At 43.9% G+C, this 18777-nt stretch overlaps 1 protein-coding gene across 1 annotated transcript; it reads right to left on the bottom strand.

Moving 5' to 3' along the window:
- Positions 1-11136: 11136 nt before the first annotated feature.
- gm2a (ganglioside GM2 activator) lies at positions 11137-17784 on the bottom strand. The gene is made up of 4 exons (XM_061078993.1): positions 17554-17784; positions 16671-16823; positions 13745-13927; positions 11137-12899 (listed from the first exon to the last, which is right to left on the bottom strand). Exons 1-4 carry the CDS (start codon positions 17632-17634, stop codon positions 12744-12746), a joined length of 573 nt encoding a protein of 190 aa, XP_060934976.1. The 5' UTR covers positions 17635-17784; the 3' UTR covers positions 11137-12743.
- Positions 17785-18777: the final 993 nt, after the last annotated feature.

The raw sequence follows: 18777 nt of genomic DNA, 5'->3' as shown, positions 1-18777 counted from the left end.
GCTGCCAATCAACTGGTGTTCAGTGTGTGAGAGGGAGAGAGAGAGAGAGAGAGAGAGAGAGAGAGAGAGAGAGAGAGAGAGAGTCTGCAGACACACACACACACATCTGTTTCCAGTGTGTGTGTGTGTGTGTGTGTGAGAGGGAGAGAGAGAGAGAGAGAGAGAGAGAGAGAGAGAGAGAGAGCGTCTGTTTCCAGTTAATTTACCACCTGTGTGTGGTTGTGTGTGAGTGTGTGTGTGTGTGTGTGTGTGTGTATGTGTGTGTGTGTGTGTATGTGTGTGTGTGTGTGTGTGTGTGTGTGTGTGTGTGTGTGTGTGTGTGTGTGTGTGTGTGGTTGTGTGTGAGTGTGTGTGTGTGGTCGGGTTGCTTCATACCATCAGTCTTCATGTGTGTTCGCCTCATTTAAAGTTAAAACATTTAATTAATTTATAATTTCAGACACTATAATTTGGATTTCTTATTTTTCTTGTTGCCGTTGGAAACGTCCGGACGACGCGTTGTGTTTGATTTTAGTTTTTTTTTTTTACAGTAGAAGAAGTAAAAAGTAAAGTTAATAATAAAACCAGAACTTTGGTGAATGAAGAACATCTGCAGCAGCTGCACTGATTCAAATGTGTTTCACTGTGAGAACTGAAACTTTCCTTCTGCATCGACTGAGCTGGAGTCTGACTGACAACAGATGACAAACCACAGCATGGTGGCTAATCACACACACACACATAATCACACACACACACACACACACACACACACACACACACACACACACACAGACATCTGGTGATCAGAAGACGTGCAGTTGTTGAACATCAGCCTCTACACAAAGTTATCGTGTGTCATTACGCTGCTTCTCCACAAATCAAAACTCATCTAACGACCAAGAGGAAACATTTGCATTAGCTCTGTTTTATAATTTCACAGATATAAAAAAACTGATTCACAGAAACCAGAGAAAATCTGCACACAAATAAGTTGTTGTGACTTAAACCAGTGTTTGTGTGTAAAAGGAATAAGTTTGTTAAACTAAATATCTGCATTAGTTTGTGCAAGATCTTAAGTGATTCCTCAAACACTGGATCAACGATATCTTTAACAAGTCATCACATTTCAACACCTCCTGTTGTTTGGCTTCATGATTATCTTTACTAGTGTGTGTGTGTGTGTGTGTGTGTGTGTTTGTGTGTGTGTGTGTGTGTGTGTGTGTGTGTGTGTGTGTGTGTGCGTGTGTGAGTGTGTGTGTGTGTGTGTGTGTGTGTGAAAAGTGACATGTTTTGTAACACATCAGATTTAAGGTGTCGTCGGTGTGTGTGACCCCATTAGCTGCCTTTTGTTTGACCTGAAAAGTCTGTCCACCAACAGGGCATGTGTGTGTGTGTGTGTGTGTGTGTGTTTGTGGGTCTTTGTGTGTGTGTGTGTGTGTGTGTGTACATTGTTAAAAGCAGGATGTAGCTGATCTCATGACCCACATGAAGCCAGATAAGAATCAGAGTAGAAGATAAACGACAAACTCCAGAGTGAGAAGCTGAACTGTGTGTGTGTCTGTGTGTGTGTCTGTGTGTGTGAGGGGGGTGTCATTGTGCTTTGTATCTTATATCGTGTTGTGTATACTATCGTATTGCATCATTTCATATATCGTATATTTTATCTTGTCTTATATCGTAGAAAATTGGACTTAAAACCAGTGGAATGTTTTCACTGTGAAGAGAAGAACCATCAGTCTGTCAGAGCCGGCTTCTCATTGGTCGAACCCTCATGACAACAGGTGATGACACGTCTCTGCTGACGCCCAATCAGGACGGAGCTGAACCCGCTCACCTCCTCTATTGTCCACTGAACCTCTGATTTGTTTGTTTACGTGTCGACCTCTGACCTCCCTGCTCCTTCGTCCTCCTCCTCATCATCACCTCTTTGTCTGCCTCCCTCACCTCTCCACCCTTCTTTCTTTTCCTTAAACACTTCTGCAGACTCTCCTCCTCCCCACCTCCTCCTCCTCCTCCTCTCCATCCTCCATCCTCGCCTCCTCCCCTGCATCTGGGAACAGGTTTCCTGCCACAGGAAGCGGTCTGATGGTGGAGGCCAGAGGCAGGATGTCCTGCAGAGGAGGGGAGGAGAGGAGGAGGAGAGGAGGAGGGGAGGTGAGGAGAGGAGAGGAGAGGAGGAGGAGGAGGGGAGAGGAGGAGAGGAGAGGAGAGGAGAGGAGAGGAGAGGAGAGGAGAGGAGAGGAGAGGTTTTGGTTTTTCAAAATCCATTTATTTTCTATTTCCAGGAACAAAAACACTTCTTACGTCAGCCACCAGCTGTACACCGCAACCAAACAAGGTTAATAAATACTACATATAGATTATTTTCGATATATACACACACACACACACACACACACACATGTACATACCCACTCACACATCCATACTAACTGTCGTATCTCAAATTACAGGTTAAAAATCAGTTCCCCTTCATCCCCAAGGGTGCATAGAATCCCCGCAACAGCCCATATGCGGCTAAATGTCATCAAATTGTCCATCATTTTGTAGTAGGCGTGTTCTACTCTGAGTCTGGCTTTCAGAAATCCAACCAGCATTGGCGCCGGATGCACGCTACCAGTGTCCAGTGCTTGGTTCCTCCGTGTCAGCCAAATGGCTAGCTTTGCAGAACCAGAGACAAAGTTTACCAGGTTGTGTACAGCTTTTTCCTTTGCAGAATATTTCGGACCATAAATGAACAAACCAAAAGAAAATACCTCTCCCAGGCCCTGAAACCACCCTTTTAACACATTAAAAAGTGCTTCCAGCCGTGGACACTGAACAAATAAATGTTCCAGTGTTTCAGCTTGGGAGCAGAACGTACACCCCTCCCCCAGCTCCGGATCAAGGTGCGCTCTGTATCTGTTTGTAGCTATCGCCCCGTGCACTACCCTCCACTGGAGGTCTGCTGTCCGTTTTTCAATGGGCAGCTTGTACAAGGCCCGCCAGCTGCCTTTCGGAGAAGCCTCTGGCTCCAATAGCCCAGTCCACCTCGACTCTCTCATCTCTTCCAGAGAGTGCAAATTACGAACCTTTACACAGGTCTGGTAGACAGACTTTTTTCCCACAGTCTGAAAGCTGTCTAGGTGAGGAGTTGGGAAGGACAACAACTGACCACGCCTCTCCTGCCACTCCCCAACAGCTGGGCTGATGAATAAGGAGGGGAAACTGTATTCCGAGTCATCACTCCACTGGTCACACAGAGTATTGTTGCTTGCAAAGACTCTCATGGTTTGTGGCAGGGCGGCACAGACCTCCTCCAACACTTTGTTTATCAGTCTGGTAGAGTTGATATTGCTGTTCGCTCTCAGGGTATCCACCGATGTTGCTGTCATCTTTATCAGATGGCCCAGTTTGGTGCATCCAGCTCGTCTGAGGTTGTCTCTGAGGCTGGCAGACTGCAGTGTTTCCGACCTCATAAAGTCATTGAAGAACAGCGGTTCCTCAAACAGCCACAAACCAGGTGTTTCATTGTTTTCTCTACTGACATGAAAAATCTGCCATGCATCTAACATTGACTTGTAAAACGGGGTCAGCCCGGTGAGATCCATGTCCTCCGTTCTTAAAAGGAAGAGATGTTTGTCGTAGCCCAATCTTCCAGCTCTCCTCAGCAGCAGTCGTGCCGCATCAACCCACCTCGGCCCACAGTTGTACAGTAGTCTTTGAGCTGCCCGAAGGCGAAAAGCGGCAATTTTGGACTTGATGTCCACCAGTCCCTGTCCTCCTTCCACCACCGGCAGATAGAGGACTGCTGCCCGAACCCAGTGTTTGCCAGACCAGAAGAAATCCAGTATGGCTCTTTGTAGTTCCTCAATTAGTCCTCTCGGTGGCGTCAGAGCCGTAAGCCTGTGCCAGAGAGTCGAGGCAACCAGACTGCCGGCAACCAAAGCTCTTCCCCTATAGGACAGCTGGGGTAGCAACCATTTCCACTTAGACAACCGAGCACACACCTTCTCCTTCACTCCCTCCCAGTTTTTTGTTAGAAACACATCGCTACCCAAAAATACACCCAAAACTCTTAACCCCTCCTTCCCCCACTCAAGACCACCAGGCAGACTTGGTATTGCTTGCCCGCTCCACTGTCCCACCAACAAAGCCTCGCTCTTTTCCCAGTTCACCCGTGCAGAGGAAGCCTTACAATACAGTGACAGTGCTTCTTGTAAAGAGGACACATCTTGTTGATTAGAGACCACCACATTTACATCATCTGCATATGCAGAGACTATGAGGGAGTACTCGGGATCTGGGAAGCCAGGCAGCGAGAGGCCACTGATCTTACCCCTCAACCTGCAAAGCAAAGGCTCTATGGCCAGACTGTATAACTGCCCAGAGATTGGACAGCCTTGTCTTATCCCCCGCTGTACCTGGATTGGTCTGGTCAGCCCTGTCCCCATCTTTATCATGCATTGTGCACCATTATATAATAGGCTGAGCCATGCAATAAACCCATCACCTAAACCAAAAGCTCTTAAAGTGTCAAATAAATAAGAGTGATCTACCCTATCAAAAGCTTTCTCTTGATCCAAAGAAACAATTCCACAATTAAACTCATATTTTTTACATACATCCATAACATCTCTAATCAGAAAAATATTGTCCATGATTGTCCGATCTGGTATACAGTACGTTTGGTCTCTGTGGACAATCATCTCCAAAATGTTTTTTAGTCTGTTGGCTAAGGCTTTTGAAAGTACCTTGTAGTCTGTGCACAGGAGAGCAACGGGCCTCCAGTTTTTAAGTAAGGCCAAATCTCCTTTCTTTGGCAGCAGGGAGATTACTGCTCGCTGACAAGAGACAGGAAGTGAACCTGTTCTCAAACATTCCAAAAGGACGCCATGTAGGTCCGGACCAATGATGCTCCAGAATCTCCTTAGCAGATCATTGGAGAGACCATCAATCCCTGGCGCTCGTCCTGATGCCATCTGGTTCACCGCTTCTGTCAGCTCCTGCAGAGTTAGCTCAGAGTCGAGGGCAGTTTTCTCCTCTTGGCTAAGCTGGGGTAGTCCCTGCAGCAGCTCCTCACGGGACTCCATGCAGCAACTTTCCTCACCAAACAGGTCGGTGTAAAAAGCTGACGCCTGGCTCCTCATCTCGCCTGGACAGGTGGTTATTCCGCCCCCTGGGAGTCTAATGCAGGTGAGCTGTCTTCTTTGTGCAACTGATCTTTCAAGATCGAAAAAGAAAGCAGTTGGTGCATCCATGTCTGTTAGATGAAGCAGCCGGGACCTCACGAGAGCTCCCTTAACCCTTTCCTGCAGGTATGAGCTCAATTTCAACTTTTTTTCCTTCAGTAGTGTTTGACCTGTGGTGGAATCTGCAACTAAGCCCTCCTCTATGTTTACAATGCTATCCTCCAGTTCTTTAATGACTGCTTTAGCTGTGGCAGTGGAGTATGAGGTGTACTGTTGGCAAAACACACGAATTTGTGCCTTGCCTATCTCCCACCAGAGCTTTAAAGAACTGTAATCTGTTTTTTTATTTTTCCACTGGCGCCAAAACAGCTCAAAAGCTTTACAGAACGCAGTGTCTTGCAGCAGTTTGTTGTTAAAACACCAGTAGGATTTAACCCTCTCCCCTGGTGAAATTACTAACTCTATGCTAACCAGATGATGGTCTGAGAAACCAACCGGGCTAATGATGCTGTCACTTAGTCTGGCTCGAAGGTTTTGGGATATAAGCAACATGTCTAGTCTGGCTGCCGTCACCCTGCTTTCTCTGACCCTCATCCATGTATATTGTCTGGCTATTGGATGCTTTAACCTCCAGGTGTCAACCAGATCTTGCTGTTTAATAAGACTGTTAAGGGTCTGCGCTGACTGGGGGTGAGGTTCTTCACTGGTCCGGTCCTTAGTAAAATCTAGAGTACAATTGAAATCACCTCCGACAATTAGCTGATCCTGCTGATAGTTTTTAAGTTCGTTTTCTAGTAACTTAAAAAAGCGTACTCTCTCTGCACCTTGATTAGGGGCATAGACGTTCACAAAAACCAACACTGTATTTTCTATTTCTGCTTTTACTAATAACAACCGCCCCTTCACTAATTCTGTAACGGATAAGATGGTTGCATTTATTGTTTTGGTGAACATTACAGCTACTCCTGCAATGAAGTTGGAGCCATGGCTTAAGGCATGAGGACCCCTCCACCATAAACCCCAGTCTACTTCATCACTCGATGTTGTGTGTGTTTCCTGCAAAAATAACACATCAATGTGTTTTTGAGTCGAGATCTCTGCTATAACAGCTCTTTTTTTACTTTCTCTTCCCCCGTTAATGTTAAGTGACCCTATTTTTAATTTCCTCATAGAAAAGTCAGAAAAGAAAATAAACAGGAAAAATACAGAAATCAGTGAAGAAGAAAACACCAAGTGATGCATGATTATTTTACAGTGCTCCTCGTCTGTCTCGTTGTTTTTCCTTTAGCCTGTTTCCTCAGGGTTGTCATGTGTTTTTTCAGACGGAAACGTTTCTTCTCGTCGAGCTGATCCAACCCATACTGTCTTTTCAGAAACGCCACCGATCTAATAAATTTTTCTGTATCATCAAAATACTCTTCCACTTTGGCTACTCTCGCATATGTTACGTCAAGAAAGTTGTTTATTTCTTCCAAAGTGTAGAGGGAGATATCTCTAGCTGGGGTCCCAAAAGATGCTACACTCTCTAGGTCTGACTCCTCCTCCATCTCTTCACCTGGGGCCTGACTGGCTGGCAGACTCTGTCCCTCATCGTTGTTCACACAGTGATCTGTGGCACCTGAGGGACCTGCCTCCTCAACATGTGGCATTTCTGCAGCTGCAGACTGGGAGGATTTCTCTAGGTCCTCAGACACACGCAATTTCTTGGACAGACTCTGCCCCTCTGACTTCTCTGCTTCAGGCTGTGAACCGTCCCCCCCACTCACTGCATCACCGCCACTTAAGGCTCTGCCGCGAGTGGGCTTTGACACTCCAGCGCGAGGAGCGTCCTCCGCTGCGGCGCCGGGCGCTGTTTCCGGTTCAGCGCCGGCCGCCGCCCCGGTCCCCGAGCCGCTCGGCTCAGTTTCCGGTTCGGTGCTCGGTGCCGCCGCGGCCCCCGAGCCGCCAGGTGTAGCCGCTGCTTCGGTGCTATGCGCACCTGCCGCCCCTTCGGCAGTGGCAGCGGCAGCGGCAGCCGCCGCATCCGCCGCCTCCTCAGCAGTGGCAGCGGCAGCCGCCTCCGGGCCGCTGCCACTGCCACCTGCCGCTTCACCGGCCCGCCGATGGTGCGGACACGAGGAGCGCTTGTGCCCCACATCCCCGCAATCAAAGCACTTAAAGCTCCCGGAGCTGGCGTACACCATGTAGAACCCGTCCCCGTGCTTCACTCTGAAGGAGACCTCCAGAGAGTTCGTGGTGGATGACAGGAACATAAACGCCTGCCGTCTCAGGGACTGTACATGTCTCAATTTGGGATCCTTGCAACCGAGATTTAACGTTCTGAACCCGCTAGAAAATTTACCGAATCTGCTGAGCTCGGATCTTAAGATCTCATTTGAGATAAAAGGCGGAACTCCGGATACCGTGATCCGAGTTGCGGGAACCGACAGCGGGTTCACCTGCACGAAGCCGTCCCTAATAAACACTCCACTGGCAATCAGCTGGTGCACCTGTGGTTCCTCCTTGAGAAATACCACCACCGCTTTGCTCATTCTGGAGGCATAAACTACATTATCATGTCCCACCTGTTCTCCAACAGCCAGCAGGACTTCCTCCACCTTAACGTTGTCCCCCGGCGGGACTATTCTGACTCCCTGCCGGAGTGACGGAGGTGGCGTCTCCGTGGACGCCATTCCTCCAGAGACCCCCGACAAACCCGCGGTCTGTCGTTGCCACTTGAAAACAATAATAAAGAAAAGGCTTACCTTATCATGCAGATAGGAAATGAGAAACAAAAACCAAGGAAATCCCAGTAAACAGGCAAACCCAGTTCAAAATCTCCGCGCCACCCACGCGTCCACCACCACCACTCACTCACACCGGAAACGGAAAGAGAGAGAGGAGAGGAGAGGAGAGGAGAGGAGAGGAGGAGAGGAGAGGAGAGGAGAGGAGAGGAGAGGAGAGGAGAGGAGAGGAGAGGAGAGGAGAGGAGAGGAGAGGAGAGGAGAGGAGAGGAGAGGAGAGGAGGTGAGGAGAGGAGTGGAGGAGGGGAGAGGAGGAGAGGAGAGGAGAGGAGAGGAGAGGAGAGGAGAGGAGAGGAGAGGAGAGGAGAGGAGAGGAGGAGAGGAGAGGGGGAGAGGAGGGGAGAGGAGGGGAGGGGGAGAGGAGGGGAGAGGAGGGGAGGAGAGGAGAGGAAACGAGAGGAAGAAGAGGAGAGGAGAGGAAACGAGAGGAGCGGAAACGAGAGGAAGAAGAGGAGAGGAGAGGAGAGGAAACGAGAGGAAGAAGAGGAGAGGAGAGGAAACGAGAGGAAGAAGAGGAGAGGAGAGGAAACGAGAGGAAGAAGAGGAGAGGAGAGGAAACGAGAGGAGAGGAAACGAGAGGAAGAAGAGGAGAGGAGAGGAAACGAGAGGAAGAACAGGAGAGGAAACGAGAGGAAACGAGAGGAAACAAGGAGAGGAGAGGAAACGAGAGGAAGAAGAGGAGAAGAGAGGAGAGGAAACGAGAGGAAACAAGGAGAGGAGAGGAGAGGAAACAAGAGGAAGAAGAGGAGAGGAGAGGAGGGGGAGGTTAGGAAACGAGAGGAAGAAGAGGAGAGGAAACGAGAGGAAACGAGAGGAAGAAGAGGAGAGGAGGGGAGAGGTTAGGAAACAAGGAGAGGAGAGTAAACGAGAGGAAGAAGAGGAGAGAAAAGGAAGTAGGAGAGGAGAGGAAGCAAGGAAAGGAAAGGACAACTGTTACCACGAAACACTTGATAACTTTAAGGTCTATTTGAAGAAGAACTCCTGGAAATCATTTTTAATTACAACTAAAGTGCAAAAGCAAATATGTTTTGTAGAAGTTTAAACTGGTTTGAGTGAAGAGGAAACATCTCATGTCGGCAGAAGACTGGAGCCACTTTCCAAAATGGTGAAGATTGATTTATTGCAAATAAAAATTTAGCAAAACAAATTGTCTAAAGCCACTATGAACATTTTTTAAATAAACCAGACCACAAACTTTATCATACTTTAACCAGTGAGACAATAACCCAGGGGAGCTGGTCTGAGCAGAAAACAGGAGAACACGACGGGTTGTGTTGTGTTTTGTGTGTTGCTGTGTGTTGTTTGCAGTCAGTGTGTGTCTGTCTGTGGTAGAGTGGTCAACCATCAGACCTCCATGTCTGTAGCCCCCCCCCCCGCCCATCGTTTCCTCTCATTCATGAAACTCACGTCTGATTTCTGGTTTGCAGAGAAGAGATTTTACTTCATGTCAAGTTTCAGTTAAATGAAATTAACACAAACATGAACTGTGTGTGTTGTGTAGTTGTTCTGTTTTCAGGCTGATGAGGTAAAACAACACATTGAACCACACAAAGGAAACAACAGCGTCACAACGTGTGTGTGTTTGTGTGTCAGAGCAGGTATAAGTATCTGCAGCGTTCATTGTGTCTTCCTGTGATTGTGGATCTTCCTCCAGCTCATCATGACCTACTGACCTCTCACACACACAAACACACACACACACACACACACACACGGCTCATCATGAAACATTCAGATTTGACCCAGATTTTAAATATTAAAAATTTTGACGTGGGAATGTAAACACCGGTTTCACAGCCTGAATATTAATGTGGTGAGTTGTGCGTTTATCAGGATGTGTTTAAATTAATGAAAATACAGAGTTGTGTTGATATTAAGGATTTTCTCAAATTAAGTTAAATGGCAATAACATTTTATTTTTGTCTGAATCTTAGTGGCTAAAATTAGATAAATATAGTCATCATCAGTGTGTGTGTGTGTGTGTGTGTGTGTGTGTGTGTGTGTGTGTGTGTCTGTGTGTGTGTGTGCTCTAATGCTCTGGTTGCTCTGTAAGTGAAACCACGTTTCCTTTTCTTTGGTTTAAATGTTTCTGCTGAAAAAACATTCAGTTCACTTCCTGTCTGAAGGAACAAGTGGTCCACATCTGTCTCACACACACAGACACACACACCTACACACACACACACACACCTACACACACATCAAGGTGCTCTGATGACACACACATGTTGCATGTTGGAGGAAACTCTGGTTTTGAGTGTTTCTCTTAAACGTGTTTATTTTCATACAGTAGTCATGCGGACTCACTGGGAAATGTTTTATAAAATAAAAGCCTGGAGCTCTGGATGCTACAGGAGAAAGGTCAGAGGTCACAGTGAGACGTCGGGGGACACACACACACACACGCACACACACCTTAAGACACACTACAGCTGATTCTTTTCTACTATTTGTTCAACTTCTGCCTTTTGTGTAAGATCAGGATTCTGGACACAGTCATAACGGTTTTAAATGTAATTTTCTGAGAATAATTGTTTAATCAAGAAATTTAAACAAATAAACGCAGTGTCCATGTTGTGTGTGTCCATGTTGTGAGTCCACGTTGTGAGTCCACCTCGTGTTGGAAGCTTCAGCTACCTGGTGTGTAATTCCTAACTTTCCTCCTTTTGTGTTTCTGTTTCCGTTGCCGCTTCCTGTTTAACCTTCAGCGCAGCAGCGAAGCTAAATCAGATGTTACGCTCAATTGTCTTTGTCATCATGAAGAAACCAGTTTGTTATCTTTATTCTTATAAGCTGGGTTTTTTATGAAATATCTGGTTTCATGTTGTTGCAGAAAGAAGTGTGATGATGCACATTGACACTGCAGGAGTTGTGTTGTTTTGTTGTACAGTTTCTGCTCAGCGCTGCAGCAGATCTGTTGAAGTCAAACCTGCAAGGAACTGATGCTCCGAGGAAATGCTGCCCCCTTGTGGTGTAAGCAACGTGAAGTCAAGTATTAATATAAAGTTATGAATGAAAACGCTGATTCACCCACTGCTCCTGAAAACCTCAACACATCCGAACAACTCAACTAACGAAGCGCTCAGAATTAAATTCGTTATTCTCTCTGTAGCTGGTCACAAATAAATACTTTCATGTGGTTTTATGTGAGAACAATTAAATGTTTGATTTCAAATAAATCAGGGAACAAAATTCACAGCTTCTGTCATTGAGTTTATTAAAATCAGTACAATATTTGTCATCAGCACAGTAGAAAAACAAGTGATTTAAAATCATCATTAACTAACAAATAAACGTTAACTCATAATTTTATTCTCTAGTAAAGAATCTACAAAGTTGCACTGAAATTGACGACAGCATCGAACCAGGCACTCGGTACAAAAGGAAATCTAAAATTAAATTAAAACACATTCAAATAAGATAATTCTTAAATACCTGATTGCAACCGATTAAGTAAAGAAGTTCTTAACTTCACCTTCAGATGAAAAAGCTCAAAGGAACATATGAAAGTTTTTTTTAATGATTTAATCACAAGAAAACAACAGAACTACTACGTTTGATAAAAATTGACAAATTAAAGGTTTTACAGCGAGAAAATCAATGTTTAAAAAAAACACTTTGACACATTTGAATTCTGAGGAAGTTCGTTATTTCAAATAAATGTTTTTGTTCTGTTTCTTCTCAGTGAAAAGTGAGAGTGAAGAAATAAAAGTTTGATTTAATGTGACTGAGCTGCAGCAGAAAGGACCCGTGGTTCAAACATGAGAATATCGCCCTCTCCTGGCCGTACCTCAGTATCGCATGTTACTCCTACGATATATTATTCAAATCACGTTGAGGCCAAAGAATCAAACAGGATCAGAAACAACTTATTTTCTAACCATAGAGATAATTCATGCGGAAGAAGAGGATCTGAAAACAAGGATGTGAAACTGCGACTTCACAGAATAAAACCAAGAGGTTTCAAATCCAGAAGAGGACAAAAATTTAAATCTTTAGATAAAGGTTTGTTTTTTGTTTTGGTTCCCTTTGACTTTTTGTCCCTTGTTCAAACTTCTCATTATTAATTTCTTCAACTTTTCAACTTCCTCTTGACCTTTCTGGGCTCCTGACGATTTCTGTTTTCAGAATTTATGTTTCTCACTCTGATCAAAATGTAAAAATCTGATTATTCATTGAAATGTTTAGATCTACTACTATATGAACTATGTATTGGGCATTTTGAAAAGTATTAATTTATTAGGCTCATGCCTGGAGAGTTGAAATCTTTTTCTCAGTTTTTGGCATAATAGATAATTCATCCTGTGCAAAAGGCAGATCAGACAGAAACCGTTAGATTCCTCTGAGCTTTGGCTTCATGTTGACTCACAAATATTTTAAACCTCCTGTTACTTTGAATCGGCTCCAGATTTTATTTCTTGGAGAAATTAAGAAAACATGAAATACTAATTATTTCCTCAGCTTTTGAAATGTGTGACTTAAAGTTCAGCTGCTGAATGGATTTTTGTGTCTGTAGAAAATAGACGAAGCTTTTACTGGTTAATAAAAATGTTTGATGGCTCAGATGAATGTAAACAAACTGGAGAAACTTGTCTTTGTGCATAAAAAAATAATCTCCGTACCATATTTGTCGTGGTTGGACTTTACAAACGCTTGTTATTCTGAAGGTTAATGTCTAACACGTGTCTGGTGTCTTGTTTGACCAGTTTCAGGACTTTGTGCAACTTCTGCTTTCACTTCCAAATTTTCTTCTTGTACATGCAAATAAACACACAAAGAAAAACCTTGTGTCGGTCCGTGTGGTTGTTCAGGTGGAGTGAAGGGACAGCGCCACCTTGAGGCAGCCCAGCTCCCCCGCCTTGCTGCTCAGGACGCCCTGCACCCGGTAGTCCCCGTTGGTCAGCCAGTACGGCAGGTCCATGTCCGGCAGGGAGAAGTCGGACTGAGGGAGCGAGTACGAACCCTGAGGAGACACGAGGGGTCGGGAACATTGAGTTTTTATTGTAAATATCAATGAAAATAACTTTTGCACCTTGAGCTTCAGGTTATGAGTTTTTTAGAGCTTTAGATTGGAGTCATAACAAGTCGACGGGCACAAGAGGAGGAAGAAACTTTTACTGAATAACAGTCGGGACAAAGTACAGCTGAGGTTTATGGGCTTGAGTCTTTTCAGGTTAACAGAACAAACCGAGCGAGTTCAGAGATCTTATCATTGTTTATTGTAAAACTAACTACTAGTTGCAGTTAAGTAGGTTATCAGGACCAGTTCCTAGGTTCGTAGGAGCAGTAAAATAGTTAAACAATGAAAATAATAAATATAGTGAACACACCACAGACAATAGAGTTAGTTGAAATGCCGGTTTCTTTTGTATAAGAATAGAAAAAGAATAGTTTTAGATAGAATAACAAACAGGCACCATATAACACATTTACAATACAACTAACAAATAACACACGTTACATACAAATCTTCAAATTAATTAAATTCAAGTTCAATCTTTTAGGAAAAGAAAAGATTTACCGTTTCCTATTTTTGGTTTTATCAATTCTATTTTGACTTCTGTTTAAATTCGTTTTTAAACCAGAACTATTGTATAACTTTTGATTGATTTTAATCTTTGTTAAACATTTTAATCAGATTAAATCATAGATTTTATAACTAATATAAACTTAACTCAGGTAACTTTTAATACTATTTATTCAACCATTTATTAACTTATTTATGTTCTCATGTTTCTTTTAACCTGGGTTACATTATCATTGTTTATCATTTGTTTATCATTGTTTCTGTTACAGTAGAAGACTCACGGCTTTGAAGGGGCAGCGGCAGGGCAGTCCGTACGTGTGCAGCGGCTCCGGACAGTCCTGACCCGGTGGGATCAGCTGGCTCAGAATATCACAGATGTCCGGGTAGTGGCAGCTGCCGATCTCCTCCACACAGGGGATCTTCACCCAGAAGCCGGCCACCTCCTTCTCCATGGTCACAGTCACCTGAGGACAGAAGAGACTCAGTGAAACGTCTGCAGATGGATTCAGGAGTTAGTGTTTGTTATGTGAAGCAGCAGCAGGAGGTCAGAATCCCAGCCTGCCACCAAATATCATGTTAATCTGTCAGGAGGATTTTGTGTTATCCTCCTGATCAGTGTTGGGGAGTAACGGAATACATGTAACGGCGTTACGTATTTAGAATACAAATTATGAGTAACTGTATTCCGTTACAGTTACAAATTAAATAGATGGTATTCAGAATACAGTTACATTGTTGAAATCAGTGGATTACATGACGGTACTTCTCGAGTTTATTCACTCTCTCGTAAATCCACCGGCGGCAAAGCCCCCAGGAAGCAGCTGGAGACCAGGGCTGCCGTAAGAGCGCCCGGCCCCCGGCGGCGTGAAGAAGCCTCACGGCGACCGGCTCGGGACCGTTACAGGCCCGGGACCGTGGCTCTGAGAGAGTTCCGTCGCTACCAGAAATCTACGGAGCTGCTGATCCGCAAGCTGCCCTTCCAGCACCTGGTGAGAGAAGACCGACCTGCGCTTCCAGAGCTCCGCTGTCATGGCTCTGCAGGAGACCAGCGAGGCACGCCGGGTTCACACCGGACGCTGAAGCGCCGGGCAGCGCTGATAATATCACCCGTTGACCCAGTAGTATAAAAGCATATAGTCACTTGTTGCTCCAACATTAACTGCAACAGCGTCCCAATTTAATGTCATCTATCTTCAAGAACTTCTCCGCTGTTTGCTCCGTTCAATGTCGGGTGTCGAGGGTAAATTACGTATTCTCCGCCCCCCCCTCTCTTTTTATCTTTATGACTGCTTATGTGTCTGTAGTGGATGGGCAGAGGGGGGCATTTAATAATGTGATCGGTAAAATTGGTAAAATTAAAACTCCAGGACAACAGAAGGGGAATACAAACTATGGGATGCATACTTTATCATTTATATCATATAAAATGTCATCAATATCGTTTAAAATCATTTTTCAGTGTGTTTCCTGGAGCGATACGCTCGCGTCAAGCGCAAAAAAAAATAGACTCGACGCCGAAACGATCGCTGCACGACGCGAGGCAGCCTTGGCGCAGGGGGGGGGGGGGTCCTTCAGCCTCCGGTGGGGCCGGCACAGAGGTGGAGAGGATGGGAGCCGGACATCCAGCTGGAGAGAGAGTTTAAACTGCTGCTGCTCCACTGACTATAACAACGCCGCAATCATACACTTGCATTACAAACCGGAAGTATTCCAAGTATTCAGAATACGTTACTTAGATTAGTTAATGTAATGGAATACGTTACAGATTACATTTTTGGGCATGTATTCTGTATTCTGTAACGGAATACGTTTTGAAAGTATCCTTCCCAACACTGCTCCTGATTAACAAACACAAAGGCAATGGACAGGATGATCAATCAAATCAGATAAGAGCACGAGACAAGGCCGTTTTGAGTGGTTGAGGTGTTTTTATCTTTTATTCGTCCCATCAAATCGGGTTCAAAGGTCACAGTAACAGATCCAAGCTCCTCTCCTCACATATATTGTTTTGTCTCTTCCCACTGGTTGTGGGTTTATAACAGTTTAGGAACTAAATACATCCAGACCTCTCCGGTCACCTGGGTCGGTTCTGCTTTCCGTTGTGTTGGGGTTTTTTGTTTGGTCATATATGTGGAACAAACTCCTCAGAACCACAGATCTGTGAATCTCAGTTCTTTTAATTCAAGGCTGAAGAGTTTCTTGTTCCCTTGAGTATTTTGTTAAATCAAGTTATTACTGATTTCTGACACTGAACTGTTACTTTAACTGTTTGTTATCTTTTGCTAGTTCTCTACCTCTTCCATCTAAATACTTTTATAGTCTTTGTTGCTTTTACATGTTTTCTTCCTGCCTCTTCCCATCTTGTGTGAAGAACCTTGAATCTTTCTCACTGTAGAAATGTGTTGCAAAGATAAACTCGCTTCTATTCGCAGGAGATAGAGAGCTGATACATAAACAGTGAAGGAAACAATGAGACTGTTGTAAAGTGTGGAAATGTTCAGGGTCACGTGAGAAGAAGATTTGACACAGTTCACCAGAGAACTGATAAGGTTTCACACAGCAGGTCCTCATGATGTTTCCATGTCAACAGCAGGAAATCAGTTTCACACCAGTTTCAGACTTTAAGTCATTGGACCAGTAACTTACTTTGAATATTTTCAAAACAGGCTTTTCTAGATCATATGATTCTTGTTGACTTCATACAGTTCTAATTTGTTTAAACGCACTGAAGTCTGATAAATGTACTCGTCTGTTTGGGTTACAAAGCAGTAAAACAGAACTTAAGACGTTTCAAGAGACTTTCAGGACTCGTTAAGAGACTTTTTATTTCCAAACTTTCTCTAATTTGAGTCTTTTCTTCTTCGTGAATCATTTTTTAAACCTCAAAAGCAAAATCCTTTCTTGCCATTTCCCTGTTTTACTGCAAATGTTCATGTCTCCATGTGCTCAGTCAGCTCACAGGAGCAGGTCCACACATGTCTGGAGGACAGAAGACAACAAACAAAGGCAGTGGAGATGTTGCACAAGAGGGTTGAAACCTGAGTAATGATGCGTTTATGGGTCATTGGCAAAATCAGACCTGTGGACTTCACTATCACTTCACTTTGTCCCTTTAATCTCTTCATATAGAGGAAGTTTAAAGAAGATTAAGTGCTGAGACCTGTGCTGAGTAGATCACATTATTAGGGACAGGGCCGGTGTACTCACAGACAGAGGCGAGGCCAGCTCCACGGTGGTGGCCCCGGAGGCGGAGGCGGTCAGCTCCCCTGGGATGGTGATGGGGTCCGGCGCCACGGCCAGGGCGCTCAGGACCGCCGGGGCGTCGGGCTTCCCACAGTTCTTCCAGTCGAACCCCATAATCTGCTCAGAGCAAAGAGAAAAGCAGGTGAAGCACACGTTAATACAGAAACGATTCCACGTGGGACGTGATTCCTGCTGAGGACTCTCACACGTCTCTGTTCTGATCAAGGACGTTTCAAGGTGAAAGATTTAAAAAAACGAGATTAACTGAGTTCTCTCCGTTTGCACGAGATAACAAGTTGAGTGCAAACAAAGATAAAAACATGTCCGAGGATCCGTGAAGTTACTGCAGCTTAACGGATACTTACTCTGAGAATATTAATGTGCTATACTTTTGTAAATGTACTTTTAATTAGCAGGTTGATGCAGCAGAGTTACAGATATTAAACCTCAGTCTGTCAGTGTTTCATTAATAAGAGAAGAAGAAGAAGAAGAAGATGTTTTAAATGAGTTCCTGTGTTTCTCTAAGTCCTGAACAGTTCATGTGAAGTTTTAAATCTCTAATAAAATAGTAATATAATCTCACCTGAGCCTTAGTGACCTTTCTGCAGCTTAACGGATACTTATTCTTATTATATGTGAGAGAATATTAATGTGTTGTACTTTTGTGGAAGTACTTTTAATTAGCTGGTTTCTGCAGCAGATTTACAGACATTAAACCGCAATCTATCAGTACTTCATTTATTTAATAAGAGAATAAGATGTTTTAAATGTGTTCCTGTGTTTCTCTGAATTCAGAACACTTCATGTGAAGTTTTAAATATCTAATAAAATAGTAATAAAATCTCACCTGAGCCTTAGTGACCTTTCTGCAGGTCACCTGATCCAGGACCAGAGCCAGAGCCACCGCCAGCATCAGCCACTTGTCCATCCCGGTCTGTGACGCTGACTTCCGGTCAGTCCTCTGCTCACACACCCGGTCAGTCCTCTGCTGTGGAGGGTTCGAGTCCTGCCGCAGAGCCTGCGAGCCTTTATAGAAACATGAGGCGGAAGCCGAGGCTGCAGAGAAGCTACTTCCGTGTTTACAGTGGGACCGGCCCCCGTCACATGACCAGCGAGACACCTGATTGGCTGACTGTCCTCTTCCCCTTTCACTGTAGTTTGTTTATTATATAAAACGTGAAACAAGTAAAAAAGGAACTAAAACGTTATTCGCATGATGTGAATATCTAGAAATAAGTAACAGGAAGTATTATTGGTGTGTTTGTACTTGTAGAAAATAGTCTCACGTTTTTCTAAACAGCATTTGCACATTGATATTTAAGAAAAGTAAATACAGCTTAAGACTAAACAACAATTTTTATGAAAACTGTGATTTTAGGTGAAATAAAATTTACAAAAACGTGATAAAAAACAACTGAAAGAATGAGCTTTAAAAATACATACAATTAAACGTATAAAATACTGAATTTGCAGCTTATTGCTGGACAACATATTATTATCATTATTATTATTATTATTATTATTATTATTCAGCAATTCACAAATAATGTAGTGTATTTAGAATATCCTGTAGTAGCATGTTATGGCCTCTAGATGTCCATGTAGTACAGTTTATACACACACACACACACACACATTTATATATTTATAAAATATATTTAAGTAAAAGATAAGATGACTCTATAACAATAACAGCAATTATAATTATTTTTTTATAATAACACCGTGGTATTGGTATCATACTTTAGGATTATGTGGCTTTAATTTAGATACAGGACATAAAAAACTAACACAACAATAAAAACACACTAAAAGACAAGATGGGAAAATATTTACATTAAATTTTAAGGCCTTTTTTTAGGTTATTTCAAATTTTGAATCTTCAAAATTGAACTTGAAGGCAACAACATTTCAAACCCAATATCTCCCTGCACACGAATGGTTCAGTCCGCCGGTGCCTGCAGCAGCGAGGAGGGAGGAAGAGGAGGAAGAGGAGGATGTGGGTGGAGGAGGGGTCCAGGAGCCAGATGATGCTGATGACAGAGAGAGGAGGAGGGGGAGGATCCTGTTC

Source organism: Limanda limanda, chromosome 10, assembly GCF_963576545.1.
Source record: "Limanda limanda chromosome 10, fLimLim1.1, whole genome shotgun sequence".
NCBI classification, from domain to species: domain Eukaryota; kingdom Metazoa; phylum Chordata; class Actinopteri; order Pleuronectiformes; family Pleuronectidae; genus Limanda; species Limanda limanda.
The sequence above is the reverse complement of the archived record's forward strand: the minus strand, read 5'-3'. Positions and strand labels throughout refer to the sequence as shown.